The sequence below is a fragment of the Nelumbo nucifera genome, chromosome 6 (assembly GCF_055504915.1).
Source record: "Nelumbo nucifera cultivar China Antique chromosome 6, China Antique-T2T, whole genome shotgun sequence".
NCBI classification, from domain to species: domain Eukaryota; kingdom Viridiplantae; phylum Streptophyta; class Magnoliopsida; order Proteales; family Nelumbonaceae; genus Nelumbo; species Nelumbo nucifera.
The window spans coordinates 26,589,177-26,606,298 of NC_142654.1; the positions used below are offsets into that span (position 1 = coordinate 26,589,177).

The 17,122-nt window shown below is 40.6% G+C and overlaps 3 protein-coding genes across 5 annotated transcripts in view; all 3 read left to right on the plus strand.

Annotated features, from left to right (window-relative positions):
• The window catches only part of LOC104598600 (UMP-CMP kinase), a gene marked incomplete at its 5' end in the record, with an annotated part of 30,455 nt that extends 21,378 nt beyond the window's left edge, over positions 1-9,077 (plus strand). Inside the window, one exon of the mRNA XM_010260744.3 lies at positions 8,727-9,077. Within this exon, the coding sequence (XP_010259046.3) occupies positions 8,727-8,741 (15 nt within the window). The remainder of the gene's footprint in view (positions 1-8,726) is intronic.
• A 458-nt stretch (positions 9,078-9,535) lies between these two features.
• LOC104598601 (nitroreductase family protein) lies at positions 9,536-13,360 on the plus strand. Of its 3 annotated transcripts, none has more exons than XM_010260749.3 (4): positions 9,536-11,504; positions 12,304-12,493; positions 12,599-12,653; positions 12,946-13,084. In XM_010260749.3, the coding sequence occupies exons 1-3, from the start codon at positions 9,867-9,869 to the stop codon at positions 12,643-12,645; spliced, it is 1,875 nt and encodes a 624-aa protein (XP_010259051.1). In that variant the 5' UTR covers positions 9,536-9,866; the 3' UTR covers positions 12,646-12,653; positions 12,946-13,084. The 3 variants fall into 3 exon arrangements, with proteins under 3 accessions (XP_010259051.1, XP_010259052.1, XP_010259050.1); XM_010260750.3 differs by having other exon boundaries at positions 9,537-11,504; positions 12,588-12,653; positions 12,946-13,029; XM_010260748.3 differs by lacking the exon at positions 12,599-12,653 and having other exon boundaries at positions 9,549-11,504; positions 12,946-13,360.
• Positions 13,361-14,293: 933 nt separating this feature from the next.
• Positions 14,294-16,929, plus strand: OTP70 (Tetratricopeptide repeat (TPR)-like superfamily protein). Its single transcript, XM_010260751.3, has one exon. It carries the CDS (start codon positions 14,946-14,948, stop codon positions 16,530-16,532), a length of 1,587 nt encoding a protein of 528 aa, XP_010259053.1. The 5' UTR covers positions 14,294-14,945; the 3' UTR covers positions 16,533-16,929.
• Positions 16,930-17,122: the final 193 nt, after the last annotated feature.

A 17,122-nucleotide genomic window follows, 5' to 3' on the forward strand; every position in this document is an offset into this window, starting at 1 on the left:
AATCGCTTTTTGGCTGGAGCTAACCTAGAACTCAGAGAAGGTGCGGTTAGATTGGTGGATTGGGTTGATGTTGAGGATGACTGGATCTCCATGATGTTGAGGATGACTGGATCTCCATGATGTTGAGGATGACTGGATCTCCATGATGTTGAGAGGAGAGGATATAGGTGAGGTAGTGGCTACAACATTAAAGAGGAAGGCTATTACAGATGGCAAATGCCCATTATAGGAAGAAGTTCTTGTTTGGTATTTGCTAGAGAAAGGGTTGCTGAAGGTGGAGTTCTTGATAGGGGTAGAGAAAGGCGATTCCTGCCCCCCTTCCTGAAAACTCCACATGGCAGAAAATTGGGGCAGTGATAGGTAGGGGAGACCTAGGCCATTTGGTCTCTGTGGTTTGTCAGGCCGCTTTGTCAGCAAGTGGACCTAAAGGGCATGCTAATTCAGATTTCAAAATTTGAAAGTTGCTTGGAGTCAAAGATGAACAGGTGGCCTGCCAATTGGACATGTAGTGTAAAAATGCCCCGAAATTTACTTATAAGAGGAAATCTGTTTACCGCCTGTCTAAACGATCCAATGGTGGGTAGACTGAACTTCGAGGTACTCATATTACTGATCCAGTCCAAGGGGTAGTGGGCCAACAACTTTGTTCAATTGATACTTACCTATCGGGCCAACTGCTTGAGCTGCAGGGGAGAACCATACAAACCGACAAACCGGCTGACTCGAATCTCATAACCTGGATTGGGGAGAGGGGGGAGGTTAACCCTTCCCCTACCCCTGATAAGGTGGAAAGGACCCCTTTGGTCCCCACAGAGGAAGATTCCATGGCTGCCTTCAGTAAGGTGAGGAAGTGCCAAAGGAGGGTTAGAGAGCTAGGTGATCCAATCCCTCAATTTCTTGACTCATCTTGGGGCATGACTTTGTGATTACTCCTGCACATTCTATAAATCCCTTTGAAGAGGAAACACTGGAAGTTCCCCCTTTGGTGGTGGTAAGGCAGAGTGGTGTGGATGAGGTAAGTGGGTGTGTTTCTAATCCTGATTGCTCAAGGGATAGCCAATCAGGAAGGAACAAAAGCAAACCCTCTTGACAAGGACATGTTGCCATGGGTTCTTTTGAATTTTTTTTTTCTTTTGGGGATTTTCTGGGGGTGTTTCTATTAAAGGCATGGAGAGAGAAACAGTGGAGCTCTTGATGGAGAGTGAGAAGCGTTTCATAGAAGAAATGGGAAGAAAGGGAAGGAAAATTGACTGAGAACTTTTCTGTTTGGTTTGGGGGCTCAATAATAGGACGGGTGATTCAAATACTTGAGTCAGGGGGGGGGGAAAGCAAAACCTCTAATTTATTGGAAGGGATTTCTCTTTCTTGGAAAGACATCATGAAGAATTTCTCTACTTTGGCTGAATCCTTTCCTTGCCACTATAGCCTTACCCGAAACAAAGAAGCTCCCATCTCCCTTGTCCTATCCTCACATCACTCTTAGTACAACTGGAACCTAGACTTTAGAAGACCTTTGAGAGAAAATGAACTTGAGGAAATATCTAGATTCCTTTACACTCTCAGAGAAGTGTACCTTTCCCCAAACACCCCTGACACTTGAGTCTGGACCCTACACCCAGCAGGTAAGTTCTCAACCAAGTCCTACTTCAGGGCTCTAATCAAGAAAGATCAGTTAACTGAACTTTTCCTGTTTAAGACAGTCTGGTGCACTCACATTCCCTCCAGAGTTTGCTTTTTGCGTGGGAAGCCAGTCTGAAGAAGATCAGCACTTTGGATCTTCTCTAGAAAAAGAACCAAGGAAGGTCCTATTTATCCCCTCATGTTTGCTGTTTGTGTGTAAAAGCCGGGGAATCAGCCAATCACATTCTGATCCACTGTGAGGAAACCAGAAAATTCTGGAATTTCTTTCTCAATTATTTCAATTTTAGTTGGACATTCCCCGAATATGTGATAGACTATCTCAGACAATGGACAGCAAGAAAGTTAAGCAAAAGAGGAAGGGTTCTATGGATTTCCATAGCACATGCCATCTTATGGAGCATCTGGGAAGAAAGAAATAACCGAATCTTCAACAATAGAGAAAGAAACTTTGAGGAGCTTTTGTCTATCATTTCTCATAGAATTTTCGTTTGGACCTCCAACTCAGAGCATTTTAAAGGAGTACTATTTTCTGACCTCCAAAGAAATGCTGCAGAATTTCTGTTCTCCAAACACCAATCCTTAATCCTCTCTACCCCACATTCTCCTGTGGCGGAAGGGGAGATAACCTTGTACTTTGATGGAAGTTCGTTTGGAAACCCAGGTGCAGCAGGAATCGGTGGAATTTTTAGAAGAAGAGATGACACAGTTATTTGGGCTTTTAGTGGACCAATAGGGATAGCCTCTTCAACAAAGGCTGAAATTATGGCAGCACTAACTGGAATCAGGATTGCGAGAGATCTGGGTTTTCAGAACATCACCATAAAAGGAGATTCAACAAATACAATCAGGTGGTTAGCTGACTCTGGCAGTGGGCCATGGGCTTTAGCTCATTTTTTGACTGAAGCAAGGGATATCCTTCTCAACCTAAATGCACATCTGGGTTGGATCCCTAGGGAGCTAAACACTGATGCAGATGGTCTAGCAAAAGCTGGTGCTCACAGGGATGTCTTGTTTAGTGATAGTTCTCTTCCTACTTAACTCTTGAGTTGTAACTTCTGTGTACATCTTCTTATCTACCCTCTATTTCATAAATAAAGTTAACATCTTTTTTCAAAAAAAGAGTTTCTCTACTTTCTTGGAAGGGATTTCAGTCAAGATCGGTAAAGGGGATAGAACTAAATTTTGGAATGACCCTTGGTGCTTGGATGGCCCACTAGCTGATTCCTTTCCTTTCCTTTTCCAGTGTGCTTCTAACCAAGATTCCTCAGTGGCTGTGAGTTTCTGTTCTTCCGGAGACTCTGTGATTTGGACCCCTCTTTTTAGGAGGAACCTATTTGACTGGGAGTTGGAAGAGATTATGGAGCTGATGGATCTTCTTCAGAAGCAGAAGATAGACCTGTTCTTGGAAGACAAATGGTGCTGGAAATGGAATCCGGATAGTGAATTTTCTGTCAAATCCCTAACTTCCAAATTGTGCAGCTTGGGCCCCATTAATTTCCCAGCTACTCAGATCTGGAATCTTACAATGGCCCTTGATAAATGCCTTTCCAGATCTAATCTTGAGAGGCGGGGCATTCAAATATTGGATCTTTCTTGTGGTCTTTGTGGGTTTCTTCCAGAATCTACAGATCATTTGTGTCTTCACTGTCCGATCTCCTCCCGGGTGTGGGAGCACTTTCTCAAATCCATGGACATCAGTTGGGTTATGCCTAGGTCGGTCAAGGAGCTACTCTGCTGCTGGAAAGTAAAAGGCCTAAGTAAGAAAGGAAAATTAGTGTGGAGGACCATCCCTGCAGCAGTTTTGTGGTCCATTTGGACTGAAAGGAACAGCAGGATTTTCTGTAATAGAGTTAAAAGTCCTGAAGATATAGTGCAGAGAGCAGTGGGCAAGCTGATCTCTTGGGTTTCTGTTACTGAGGAGTTCAGAAATCTGAATTTGCCTTTTTTTATTTTGGTCTCACTCCTGTTGGAGCTTGTAACTTTGTTGCTCTCGACTGCCTTCCTGGGTCTGAGTTCTGTCTGTATGTTCTTTTGTTTTGAATAAAATTACCTTACTTTTTCCAAAAAAAAATCCTCTAATTTATTATCTCCTATTGCAAGTCTGAAAATAATTTCCTGGAATGTTAGGGGCCTTAACTCAGGAAGGAGGTTGGCTATTTTCTCCAGTGTTTTAAAAGCTCAGGGTGCAAAAGGAGGTTGGCTATTTGTTCAAATTTGAGGATATCAAGAGCTTCATCCTCACAACTGAAAGAAAAAAGAAAGAAATCCGCATTGAGTCTCCTCACCTGGAAGGAGCTACTCGGCTTCCATTCAGCCGTTGCCCAAGTCCACTCATCTTCCTCATCTGGTCCAGAGTTAGCAAATCGTCCAACCAAACTTCTTTTGAGCAACTTTAGCCAATTGAGAGTGCCTCCAGTTGAGCTAACAAACACCTCTCTCATCTTGCTGTTCCTAGTTCTTGCATCACCTCTCTCAGTTCGGTAGGACTAGCTGTCTTCCATAGGCCTGCTAAAAGCTCCAAAGAATATTCCCATCAGCTTTGATGAGAACATTACCTATGCCTCTCCCACATCCCTTCAAAGGTTGCCTTCCTTATTTGGACAGTGGTCCATGGGATGTGTCTAACAGTGGACAGGTTGACAAGAAGAGGAATGCCTCTGTCTAGCTCTCTTTGTTCTTTATGTAATGAAGTTCCAGAATCCATAAACCACCTCTTCATTCACTGCAAATTTTCTTACCAGTTGTGGGAAATGGCAATATCCTGCTTTGGTTTTCATCTTTGCTTTCTGGAATCTATGCTTCAGCTTTTGCAAGGTTGGTCAGCTAGGGGTCTGAAAAGGAGGTGCAAACTATTGTGGAATACCTTTCTGGCTGTTATCTTCTGGTCATGGTTCACAATATTGACGATATTCAGCGATATATCCCCGAAATATCCCCATTTGCTAGGTGGCGATATGAAATCTTCCAGGAATCTTTTTTTTTTCAAAATATCCCCGATATTTTGCTGATATGTTGGCGATATTTCATATTTCATTGATAGACTATATTTAAAATTTGAACTTTTAGAATATTATTAAAAACTTTTCAATATTTAATCATCATATTTTTTTTTATAAATATTTTCCTAAAAGAACCAACAAGGAATTGGTGATTGTATAATTGGCTTACTATATTGATATGATTAATTTACTAAGTCACCATAATTCAAAAGAAAAATGCATATTAACTACAAAAGAGTATTCTCAATATAGTCAAAACATTAGTAACAATAAAGATGAAAGTTAAAATGGGCTAAAGACCAAAAGAGAGACAAAGAGACATACCTATTATGGTCTCCTAATTTTTCCTATTTGATTTATATAGTTTTTTTGTTATGGTTTTGAGCTTAAATATGCAATTATGTTTATTCTAATGATCTCTTGAAGGTTTATTAAATATATTCTATGTTTCTAGAAAACTTTCCTGATTTTTTAGATTTTCTAAATATCCTAGTGAAATATCTCTGAAAATTTTCAAACTCTACATGGCAAAATGTTCATCAATATTGAAATTACGAACCATGTTTCTGGTAAATTTGGAAGGAAAGAAATCAATGCATTTTTTATCATGAAGTCTCTAATGAAGAGGAAATTAAAAGCAATCTTATAGGCTTGCTCTGTTCTTGGCTGGGTGTACAAGGAATATTTCAGGGGTGTCCAACTGAATTCTTTTTTGCAAGTTGGACCCTTTTTTGTTTGAGCTTTCTTTTTGTATATTCCCATTGTACAGGTCTTCATTGTACATGGGCTGATGTACTTTTGCTTCTTATCACTACAATTCTTTACCTTCAAAAAATAGATACCAACTCCTCCTTTCCAGCTCTAGAAGCAGATACATCATTAACGATAGTTCCTTGGGTAGGATCCTCTCCAACTGGTGCATGATTTGCCTACCTGGAAGGTGGACCATGCAAATCGTAACAATAATTAACTATGTGGTCCTCTTGCCCACTATGACTACATTCACATATTGAACCATGTCCACCAATACCTCTACCCCTAGCAACACTTCCTTCTCTACCACCTCCATGTCCACCTCTGGTTCCATGACCACTAGCTATAACACCAGCACCCCTACCAGTTACCACAAACACCAATACCACCTCTAGTTGCAACTAAAGCAGATATCTCAGACATGGGAGTACTATTAACCTGTGGATTTGAGACTCTTCTAACTTTGGAGAATACTTTTGATAAAGCAGGAATATCACTACTACCTGGAATTTGTGCATGAATTGGTTCATATTCAAATCTTTACCCTGAAAAGAAGCGTGCAACATCCAGATGATCCCTTTGTTGTTGCTGCACTTTCAAATCAGTTGATAGGGGTTGATAAGCATTTACTTTATTGCGTGGATTTTAAAGACTGGAGTAGTATTCTTCCACATTCTTGCCCCCTTGTTATAAAAGAAAGTAATCCTGATAAAGTTGATAATTTCTCGTCATACATTATCCTGGCTGGAATATAAATGTCTAGCATGGTCCCAAATCTCCTTATTAGTGTCAAGGAACATGAGGTTACCACTGATGTGAGGCTCCATGCTTCCAAAGCCATGCCATTATCTACATGTTTTATTGCACCTATTCATTATAGCCAGCAGTCCCAGACTCTGGTTTAGCATCTTTAACATACTTTCAGTTATCCTTAGTGGTTTAAAGGGCATGCCTTAAAATTTGCATCACTTAGGCCCCAGGCGTATCATTTTCAAAAGGTGTGCACCTGGTTTAAAGGGCATGCTTGAGGTGCCTTGCATTACAGTCCAAGTGTGCGCCTTTTTGAAATTTGCACATTTTGCCTTTTTTTTTAAGCCTAGTGGCTAGACTGGGTGCTCTTCCCCTGAACCCCAACAAAGCCTCTTGTGGCAAGCCCACCCCCTATTTGCTAATGTTGTTCTTTCATTCATCTTAATGAAAGATATTTTTTAAAAGACAATTAAAATTATAAAATCATTTTTTGTATGGATTAAGAATTTAGGACCCTAACATAGACTTGTTTGGGCTTGCCTCAAGGGGCTTGGTAACAAAGGCGGCTTGTAGATTCAGGAATGCAAAGTATGTTATGTTTGATTGAAAGTTTCACATGCTTGTACATGTTATGTTTATGTATTTTGATTTGAGATAATAGGTTTTATTAAACACTTATTTTAAAATTTAGGTTTATTTTTTTAAATTAATATTATGTTTTAATATGTTTATTTTTATTTTTTTCATTCTTGCACCTTGCTTTGAAAAAGCATGTGCCTTGCCTTGCGCCTGAGGCACAAAATGCCCTTTGTGCTTTTAAAACACTGGTTTTCCTTTTCCACTGAGAAATACCTCAACAGATTTTTCCCATGGTACATAATTTGTACCATTGAGTTTTACTGAGGTCTCTATGCAGCCATAAAATCTGGTTGCAACACCATACCCGATTTGATTTCACGACATGTCAATGCCATAGCAAAGAATAATCTGAATACAAAGGAACACCTGAAACTTCTTGTTATATTGGCCGATCTCAGACACCAAAAAGATTTATCACCAAACCACTTACAACCACCAAGACACTGCGCATACTAGAATAATCAGAAGTGGAAGGAACCAACCTGTAACATCCTTCAAATTGCCTCTCTTCCAACAGCCAAGTAGAGGGATATTAGCACACCATGAGATCAACACAACTCAACACCAACTGAGACATGAAAGCTTCCTTTCTCAAGTGTGATTAGTCCTCTTGTCTCTTTTTGAAACTTATAGAGACCGAAACTGGTATACATTGTATTATTGGGAGAACCAAGAAATCTGCCTAGGCATTCAAGGGTGCTCTGATTCCATGTGAACATCCTTAAATGGATCAGAAAATAATGAAAAATAGGAGGCAATCAGTTTGGATTAATTCTGGATAGAAGAAAAATAAGATAGGAGAATTAGAGAAGAGAGGAGAAGAGAAAACTAGGGCTGAAAGCAGAAGAGATTGAACCAACTGGTCTCTTACTGCCACCCACTTTTATTAGTAATATAATGAATAAGGAAATTACAAAACTAACCCTGTTTAAACAAAAAAGAAAAAGACTTATAACCGTCATGCTGATATACAATCAAATGTATGTAATTTCTAACATACAGCAAACTTATTCTTTGCAAAAATTGCAACTGGATAATGGAAAATATGTTTCTATTGTTTGGCCATGTGATATGAAAATTAATGAATGCAGTAATGAGAAGAAATTTGGTGCAAGTTGAAGGTTCTAAGAAAGATTGGAAGGCGAAAAAGAACCTGGGTGGTGGAAAAAGAAAATTTTAGTTTTCCTTAACAGGAAATTAAGGCCATAGTTAACGCCTCTTCCAAATGCTATTCTGTCTTTGTCTAATGCAATAGCTTGAGGCATGTAGCATGCTTTTTGCAGCAAGAAGGAAGTTCATTATTATATATGATCCATGGGAGAAAAAATATTACGGTTGAAGGGATAACAGTACAATGTCTTACCCAAAGAAGGGGATGGAAATGAAACAACTAGGAAGGAAATCCAAAAACAAGATATATGTCAACTAGATTCTGTAACCAAGGAAAGCATCCTCAATCAACTAATAAACCACCTGTTAACTTGTGCAAGAATGTCAACTATAATAGAATCATAAGGCCTGACAAAACTGAAGAATACAAGTACAATCTCACTCTAGGGTGTCTCAATGTCTCCATCAGTGCCTGAGGATCCTGTCCTAGTACCCATCAAAATTGAACCTGATAGGTCCTTAAAATGGTGAATGATTGGTGACTCAACAATGTTGTCCGTCTATGGTGTGTGATGAACTAACTATTAATTCCAGCCTCTATGTCATCAAATGACTATTTTCTGAAGTCCTTTATAGTCAATACGCATCGCCCAGTCAGACAATCTAATGGTGACCAAAGTCAATAATCATTGTTGAATCCTGGATCTTGTTTGAAATATCATAGCTTTAAAGGAATTTCTTTTTTTTTTTGTTTCTGAAAATTAATGAATATGCTGTTATACTATATATATGCCATTTTTTGAATGAAAATGATTGAATTATGTCTTTGTGCAGCAGATGATCAAGTGAAAATAAAAAGACGAAAAAATATTGGAAAAGGCGACAGAGGGGACTGATCCTAGTTATTTTTTGTCAGTTTCCTTGCGTCTCTTCAAGGAGTCAGCTTGATCAATAAAGTTTGCCATCTTATTCTGGAGGATTTGGCTATAGAGGAAAGAAAAATAGGAGAGAATACACTCTGCTCTCAACGTTACATTGTTTTTTGTTCTTATTTTTTCCCCTACTTGATTATTAATGTATAGCTTTAGATGTAACGATGTGCAAGTGCAACCACCCTCTGGCTTTGGGGGAATTTTCTGTAGCTTGAATTCATCTTTTGGTATCCAGCTCTTGTTCAATGGTTAATAGCCTCTTCCCCAATTATTTTCTAACAAGAAACCGCCAAGAACTGAAGAACCCCATCGAGCAGCTTTCATGATTGCCCCATTCCTTATTGAGCCAAGGAAGATTAATTAGATTGGATCAAGCCGGCTTCAATCAGAGCAAAGCCCGTTCCAACAGCCTTTACAGCCTTACGTGGTTTATTTCATAGGAGATATTTCCAATGCGCAAGGGGCTGCTGGCACCGACATGCTCTGATAGAAGCCGAACTCATCCATGCGTATGAAGAGTTAAATACATATATAATTTCAAAATAATTACATTTTCTGCAATAACAAAGATATTTAATTATGTAACTATATATTATATCTATATAATTACATTTATGGATATGTAGAGTTAAATACATATATAATTTCAAAATATTATTGGCTCAACCCAAATACTGAATACAGGGAGGCAGAGGTGGGGAATAACTTTTTGCGACGTATGTGATGCAAAGAGAGGCATAAGTGACTTGGCCCAGTAATTTTGCCAAACAAAAGCCCCAGACGGTTGACCTGTTTGACCCAGACGGTTGAACCAATGTCCCGCCATTCGGAGGGAAGAACGGATCAGTCCGGGTTGGTTTTTAAAATACCAGTTTTTGATTGATATCACCAGTAAGATTTTGTATCAACGGCTCGTAACAGACAATCGGATCCATCAAAACAGAATCTTGTAGTGACAATATTAAAGTGGTAGTGGCACTATCATTTTCCCAAAATAAACGAACTTCATTCAAATGAAGAAGCGGAGAAGAGGAAAGACAAGATGCTATTCTTTCCACCCCGGTTTTCTATCTCCCTTAACTCTCCTCATTTTTTCGTCTCTCCCGCCTACACCTTTGCCCTGACAGCCAGCACCGTCGCCACCGCCTGCGGCAGCAGCAGCAACAACAACCACAACTGCATCAGAAAATCCTTGAGAGTCTCTATGTCTACTTCTTCTTCAACCCCTTCACATTCCGTTGTTCATTCCAAAGACGACACTCAAGAGCAGCTCTTAAGCCAGGTTCTGAATTACCACAACCAGACCAAACACGCCTTCAACAAATACGCGAGAGGCCCTCACGGCCTTGACTGGGCCAATCAGCCTAACCCGTTTCGCCGCTATGTCTCCTCTCCTCTCCTCCCTCTCCAGCACCTCCCTCCACAACAACGCTCACCAGACAACACTGACCCTCTTTACTCCTCTCTCTTCCACTCTCTCCCCTCCCCAAAACCCATCTCTCTATCGACGCTTTCTCAATTCCTCTACGACTCTCTCTCGCTTTCCGCCTGGAAAACCACCGGATACTCCACTTGGTCTCTCCGTGTAAACCCTAGCAGCGGCAATCTTCACCCTACCGAAGCCTACGTCATTGCTCCCCCCATCGATTCTCTCTCTGACTCCCCATTTGTTGCCCATTATGCCCCGAAGGAGCACTCCCTCGAGCTTCGAGCTGTAATCCCATCTGATTTCCTGCCCAAGTTCTTCCCCGAAGGCTCCTTCCTTGTTGGGATCACTTCAATTTTCTGGCGTGAGGCCTGGAAATATGGAGAACGCGCGTTTCGGTACTGTAACCATGACGTGGGTCACGCGATTGCTGCCGTCGCCATGGCCGCTGCTGGGCTTGGATGGGATGTTAAGCTCCTCGATGGGTTGGGTTATTCTGATCTGGAGAAACTTATGGGGTTGGAGTTTTTCCCCCATTTCAAAATTCCGTCTCGTCCGGTGAAGGGTAAGATGCCCGAGATTGAATTCGAACACCCTGATTGTGTTCTTGTTGTTTTTCCCTATGGAAGAAATGGTGAACTTTCTGTGGATTATAAGGGTCTGAGTTCTTCGATATCCGAATTCTCAAAATTGGAATGGAAGGGGAAGCCTAATGTTCTTAGTAAAGAACACGTGTGTTGGGACATAATTTATAGAACTGCAGAAGCCGTGAAGAAGCCTCTGACAGCCGGAGATCAATTTACAATCCACCCATTTCAGAGGAGCGCATCATTTTCGGAAGGTTCATATAAGGGTCTGACGATGAGAGAAGTCGTTCGGAAGCGGAGGAGTGCAGTTGATATGGATGGAATTACTGTAATAGGGAAAGAAACTTTTTATCAATTTCTCCTGCATTGCCTCCCTTCAGGTGCTCGAGGGGCAGAGGAGAAGCAGGGGAAACAGTTGGCATTGCCGTTTCGGGTACTTCCTTGGGATGCAGAGGTTCATGCTGTTCTTTTTGTTCATAGGGTAACGGGATTGCCGAAGGGTTTATATTTCTTAGTGAGGAATGAAAATCACTTCAATGATCTCAAACGGGCTACAAGATCTGAATTTGAATGGGAGAAGCCGGAGGACTGCCCTGCTGATCTTCCTCTATATAGACTTGCTAGAGGCGATTTTCAACAGCTTGCTAAGCGTCTTTCATGTCATCAGGTGGGCCACTTCTTCTTTAAACCATTTTTTTTGTCCTCTTCTAAACATTGATTTTTGAACTGGGGAAAATTCTGCTCAAAGAGATCAATCAGATGACATTAACAAATTCAGGAGCATAAAGCCATAAATATGAAAAACATGTAAGCTCTAGGATTATACTGACAACCCGTCAATGACATAGGTAAATTCTTCAAGAGTGCTTTCTAATACATCTTGAATTATCTATAAATTCTTTAACAACAGAGATTCAACTTCACATAATTGTGAAATCCTGAAGTTGTGCATTTATCTTGGAACTAGGAATTTATCAAAAATATATATTTTTTCACCTGCATATTGCCTTCTATTACTGTCAAATATAATCTTGTTTGAGTGTGGCCAGTGGAAGGGCCGAAGGGGGTAGTAGGTAGCATGGGACTGGATTGGTTTGATGACACTGATGGTTATCAATATTGGCTAATTCAGTTTCCAAAAACATCCTGTTACGTGAATAGTGAATAAAAGGAATGCCTGCAATAAAAAGAAGAAATTTAAATGGCTGACTAATGACATTGAGGTAAAGTGCAGTTGGGTGAAGAGAAGTGCTTACTTGTTTGCTGATGGGTTAGCCAAGCAAGAGGTGAATAGGGAATCCTTGTTCTGGGTTCAATTCTAATTGGAATTTTCTTTTGGGGGCCTCAGCCACTCTTGGGGGAGTTAAGATAGTTTATCTCCCCCTTCTTGTACTTAAAGCTTTTGATTATTGATTAATGAAAGTTATTTGTTATTGATCTGAAAAAGAAATGATGCTTAAATGCAGGACATTGCCAGTGATGGCTGCTTCAGCATAGGTATGGTGGCACGTTTTGCACCAACTTTGCATGAAAAGAATATCTGGATGTATCCCCGGTTGTTCTGGGAGACTGGTATTCTTGGTCAGGTGTTGTACCTAGAACCTCATGCAGTTGGGATCTCTGCAACTGGGATCGGTTGCTACTTTGATGATGCTGGTACGAGTTTCTTTCTATTTTGTTTCTTTAGCTTCTATTTTGTTCTGCACCAAGAATGCTAAAAATGTATTATTTTCTAATTATTACACTTTAGATTTTATCCAGAGTTAGGAAGGCTGTGCAGATTTTTGGAAATAGCTACAAGAACTTAAGGATTTTGGTAAGGATTGGAGAATTGTAGAACTTATCTTCTGCACCATAAAATAGATGTTATCTTCTATTTTATTCTCCACCAAAAATGCTAAAATTGTAGCCTTCCTAACCCATTTGAAAAGGGCAAAAGATAGAATTACATAATTGACATATTATCTGTTTTTAAAATATTACTTGAAAAAACAAGTTTATTTTTTCATGGGATGTTGCATAAGAAGCATACATGTGGTATTGGAAGGATATGGATATCACAGCATATTTACAATGTGTATTGAAAAGTCTTTTTTCTTATTTTGCAGTCCATGAGGTTCTGGGGTTGAAAGGATCAGATTTTCAGAGTTTGTATCATTTTACCATTGGAGGTCCAGTTCTAGACAAGCGGATAATGAGCCTTCCTGCCTATCCAGGTCCTACAATTGATGCATGAAGGCTCATCTGATATATACCCAAACACAATTGACAGCATTTATTTTTCTTCTACTGCACATATCGAGACAAGTACGGGTGGATTATTCAAAAGTACCAATAAGAAATTTTGTTCTGGTCAGCACTCAGCACCAATAAATAGATTGTTAAAAGGGACTGGATCCCATGCTAATGTAAATTTGTTTCATTTGTGTTTTCTTGCCTGTATTCTGATGAGCATTGCCCAACACAATCATTGTCCTTGTAATTTTCTATGGAAATATTTTAAGCATGTACTGCAGGTTGGCATATGGACATTGTATATTATTTAGGAGTAGACATGTCCACCAATTATGAAATTTCAGCTACTTCAATAGTGTTTCTTCGCTTTGTAGTTTATCAAGTCTACTCCTGCATCCTGTTCCTGCCTCTCACCCTAGCTCTTTAGGAACAAGACCTGCCAGGCTGCCACTAACATGTGCTCCGAGAAAGAAGCAAGAAGAATAGTGAAGATAGATTTGAAAATACTGCTTTTTAGGCCGTAGGTGAGGGAGTGCGCTGATGATGCAACTACAAATTGGTGGTTGTGATGATGTGGTAAAAGGTTATTATTTGTTGAGATTTTTGACTCTGATATGATATACAATTCCGCCAATCTGAACTTAGGATGATTGTGTTGGGTTTGTAATTGGCCAAACAAACTATATCCGTAGTGAGTTTGATGAAATGATTGTCCCTCTTTGATTTTCGATTAGCTGTACTTGTGGGGCATCAATTGATGGCTAACATGGTGTCACAGGGTTAGACTTCGACAGTAGAATAAGCCCGTTAAAGGGTTTAAGTGTAAACGCATTGATGGCTTCACTAAGGCTAGTGGCATTAAATCATGAATTCATTCATGATTCATCTTTGTTATGTGTCAGACCGTGACACTAGGGCAAGGGATAGCATAAATAATAAAGATGGGGCACCAATATGACCAACCTTTATTGCCAAGTCTCCCTCTGATGCACGAGCCACAATGCTGATTCATGTATTGTCCATGTGAACGATTGTGTTCATGAGAAACCCAACGCAACCCTGATGGTCATTTAATCTACCAGAATTCTCTTGCGCCTTGTGACATGGTTCAAAATATATTGGACATATATACATTTATTTATAGGTGTTTTGAAACTTATTTATTTTAATAAAAAATACTTATAAATATTTCTAAAAATCAAATTAAAAAAAATTGAACGATAAATTTTTAGTACCGATATGGGTCTTATTTATTTCAATAAAAAATACTTAAAAACATCTCTAAAAATTAAATTAAAAAAAAACATTGAACGATAAATTTTTAATACCGATACGCCCCTGTATACAACCTTTTTGTGAGGGATGTGTGATAGTGCCAAGGATATGCACCTGAGATGGTCGACCACCCCACCCCCTTCTCAAAGAATAATACATTAAGCTTTTAAACTAAGACATCAAAATACCTAAAAATCATACTACCGAGTACCGACACAGCATGGCAGACTAAACCTGTTTTATTAGACAGCCTGGGCTGTTGACTGGGCTCTTGTTGTACATGCCACGTTACTTCACATAGACACCTTGGTGAATTAATGGGAGAGCCCCATTGACTATGGAACTTAGTACAAAACCAACCAAAATTTCCTTTTTCTTTTCCCCTGATCCCCAAAAGCAAAATGGCATCCTCCCTCCCAAGTCCCAACTTCTCCAAAGTCCAAACCATATTCTTTAATCTTTACGGCCGCTAGATGTGCTAGTGCATAGCGGTTCGGTCTTTTTCTGTGTCCAGTCCAATTAAAATCCACTAAACACATTACGCGCTCTTTCTGTTTCTGTTATCCCCTGTGGCCTTGCTCCTCAATAAACCCATGCAATGCAATTGGTGATCCAGACCAGATATAGTAGTTGTAGTAGTACGTCTAATCATAACTTCTTATTCAACTCCTCCATTAATACCAAGAAAAAGAAGAAACAACAGCAACATCGAAGGAACACTCACTATACCTCCGACACCACTCTCTCTTTTCCGAAATCAAATCCAACTCCCCTCCTCATAAATCCAACTCCCCATCTACAAACAAAACACCAAGCGCTCGAGGCCGTTGTCAGCGACCTTGAAACCACAGTAGAAAAGGGCATCAAAGTCGAACCCCAGATTTTCTCCTCCCTCCTTGAGACATGTTTCCATATGCGCGCAATCGACCACGGCATCCGAATTCACCGTCTCATCCCCCCGACCCTCCTCCGCAAGAGTACCGGCTTGTCGTCGAAGCTCCTTCGGCTGTATGCTTCGTGTGGATACGTCGACAAGGCTCATCAGCTCTTCGATCAAATGCCAAGGCGAGACGCGTCTGCGTTCGCTTGGAACTCCCTCATCTCCGGGTATGCTGAACTGGGTCTTTGTGAAGATGCAATGGCACTTTATCTACAAATGGTGGAGGAGGGTGTCCAGCCTGATCGGTTCACCTTCCCACGCGTTGTGAAAGCGTGTGCTGGTCTTGGGTCGATTCGACTTGGGGAGGAAATCCACCGCCACATTGTTCGTTCGGGATTCTTCGCCGCTGATGTATTTGTGCTTAACGCCCTCGTCGACATGTATGCCAAATGCGGTGACATTGTAAAATCTCGGAAGGTGTTTGACAGGATTGCTGATAAAGACTTGGTTTCATGGAACTCGATGTTGACGGGTTACATCCGTCACGACCTTTTGGTCGAGGCATTGGACATTTTCCGGGGGATGCTTCGTGCCGGTTTTGAGCCGGATTGCATTGCCATATCCTCGATTCTCGCAGGGTTTTCGTCGTCTAAACTTGGAGTTGAGATTCATGGGTGGGTTCTGCGCCACGGGCTTGGGCAGAATTTATCCATTTCCAATTCTTTGATTGGTATGTACTCAGAATTTGGCAAGTCGGACAGAGCACGCCGGGTGTTTGAGCAAATGTTGGAGAGGGATGTTGTATCATGGAATTCCATAATCTCAGGCCATCGCAAAGATCCACGGGCGCTAATATATTTCCAGCGGATGGAGAACTATGGTGTTTTACCAGATGGTGTCACATTTGTCTCGTTACTATCAGCGTGTGCTCATTTGGGTTTAGTAGAGGAAGGGAAACAACTGTTTTCCAAGATGAAACGGGAATATGGAATATCAGCAACCATGGAACACAATGCATGCATGGTGAACCTCTTCGGAAGGGCAGGGTTAATCGATGAAGCTTATGAAATGATAACGAAGAGGATGGAATTAGAGGCTGGTCCTACTGTTTGGGGAGCTCTACTATTTGCTTGCTCCGTTCATGGGAATGTGGATGTGGGAGAGAAGGCTGGAGAAAGGCTCTTTGAGTTGGAGCCTGATAATGCTCATAACTTTGAGCTTATGATGAAGATCTATAAGAATGCAGGTAGGCTGGAGGAAGTAGAGAGGGTGAGAAGATTAATGATGGATAGAGGATTGGATTAATGGTTTCAACTTTGAAACGAGGATCTTGGTTTGGTCTCCAACTCCAAGCACTGTCCATTTGTTTCTTGGATGGTAGATAGATTGGACTAGGACATAACCAAGGACCAAGGTAAACGTTGCTCCAGCACTACCTACCAGTGAAAGTTGAGCTGCTTCTGGATGCAGGACACATCTACAACAACAATCTTCGTTACAGCACTGAAATCTCTATCTACTTCCAAATGTGGATGGTTTTCGTGGTGTTTATTGTTCTTTCACAAAAAAAAAAAATGTCGATGCGGGTTGCTACCATAAATTACAAAATGAACCAATGAAGGACGGTTGGTATATATGGGCACCACCTAAGACTAAGAGTGTCTACGTTAAGTTTGCATGATCAATGATTTCCATTTCTAAACATCTGGTCTGTGCTTTATTTTCCATTAGCAATTGTTGAGAGACCATGTTAGAGCATCTCAAGTGAAGCACCCACAAGGGCAATCCTCCACAGGCTCCTGTCGCGCAGTCGTCCACATGATGCAAAATTTACATTTCTCGTCCTCTCATTTGCAGTACAATTTTTTTAAGCTTTGTCAAGGGGTGGGATTTAG

What these genes read in the sequence shown, in the direction of transcription:
- LOC104598601 (XM_010260748.3), top strand. Translation starts at nt 9,867, where the DNA reads ATGCTATTCTTTCCACCCCGGTTTTCTATCTCCCTTAACTCTCCTCAT. An exon ending in AGCGTCTTTCATGTCATCAG is followed by an intron (nt 11,505 to 12,303) that starts GTGGGCCACTTC and finishes GCTTAAATGCAG; the next exon opens with GACATTGCCAGTGATGGCTG. An exon ending in TTGCTACTTTGATGATGCTG is followed by an intron (nt 12,494 to 12,945) that starts GTACGAGTTTCT and finishes CTTATTTTGCAG; the next exon opens with TCCATGAGGTTCTGGGGTTG.
- OTP70 (XM_010260751.3), top strand. Translation starts at nt 14,946, where the DNA reads ATGCAATTGGTGATCCAGACCAGATATAGTAGTTGTAGTAGTACGTCT.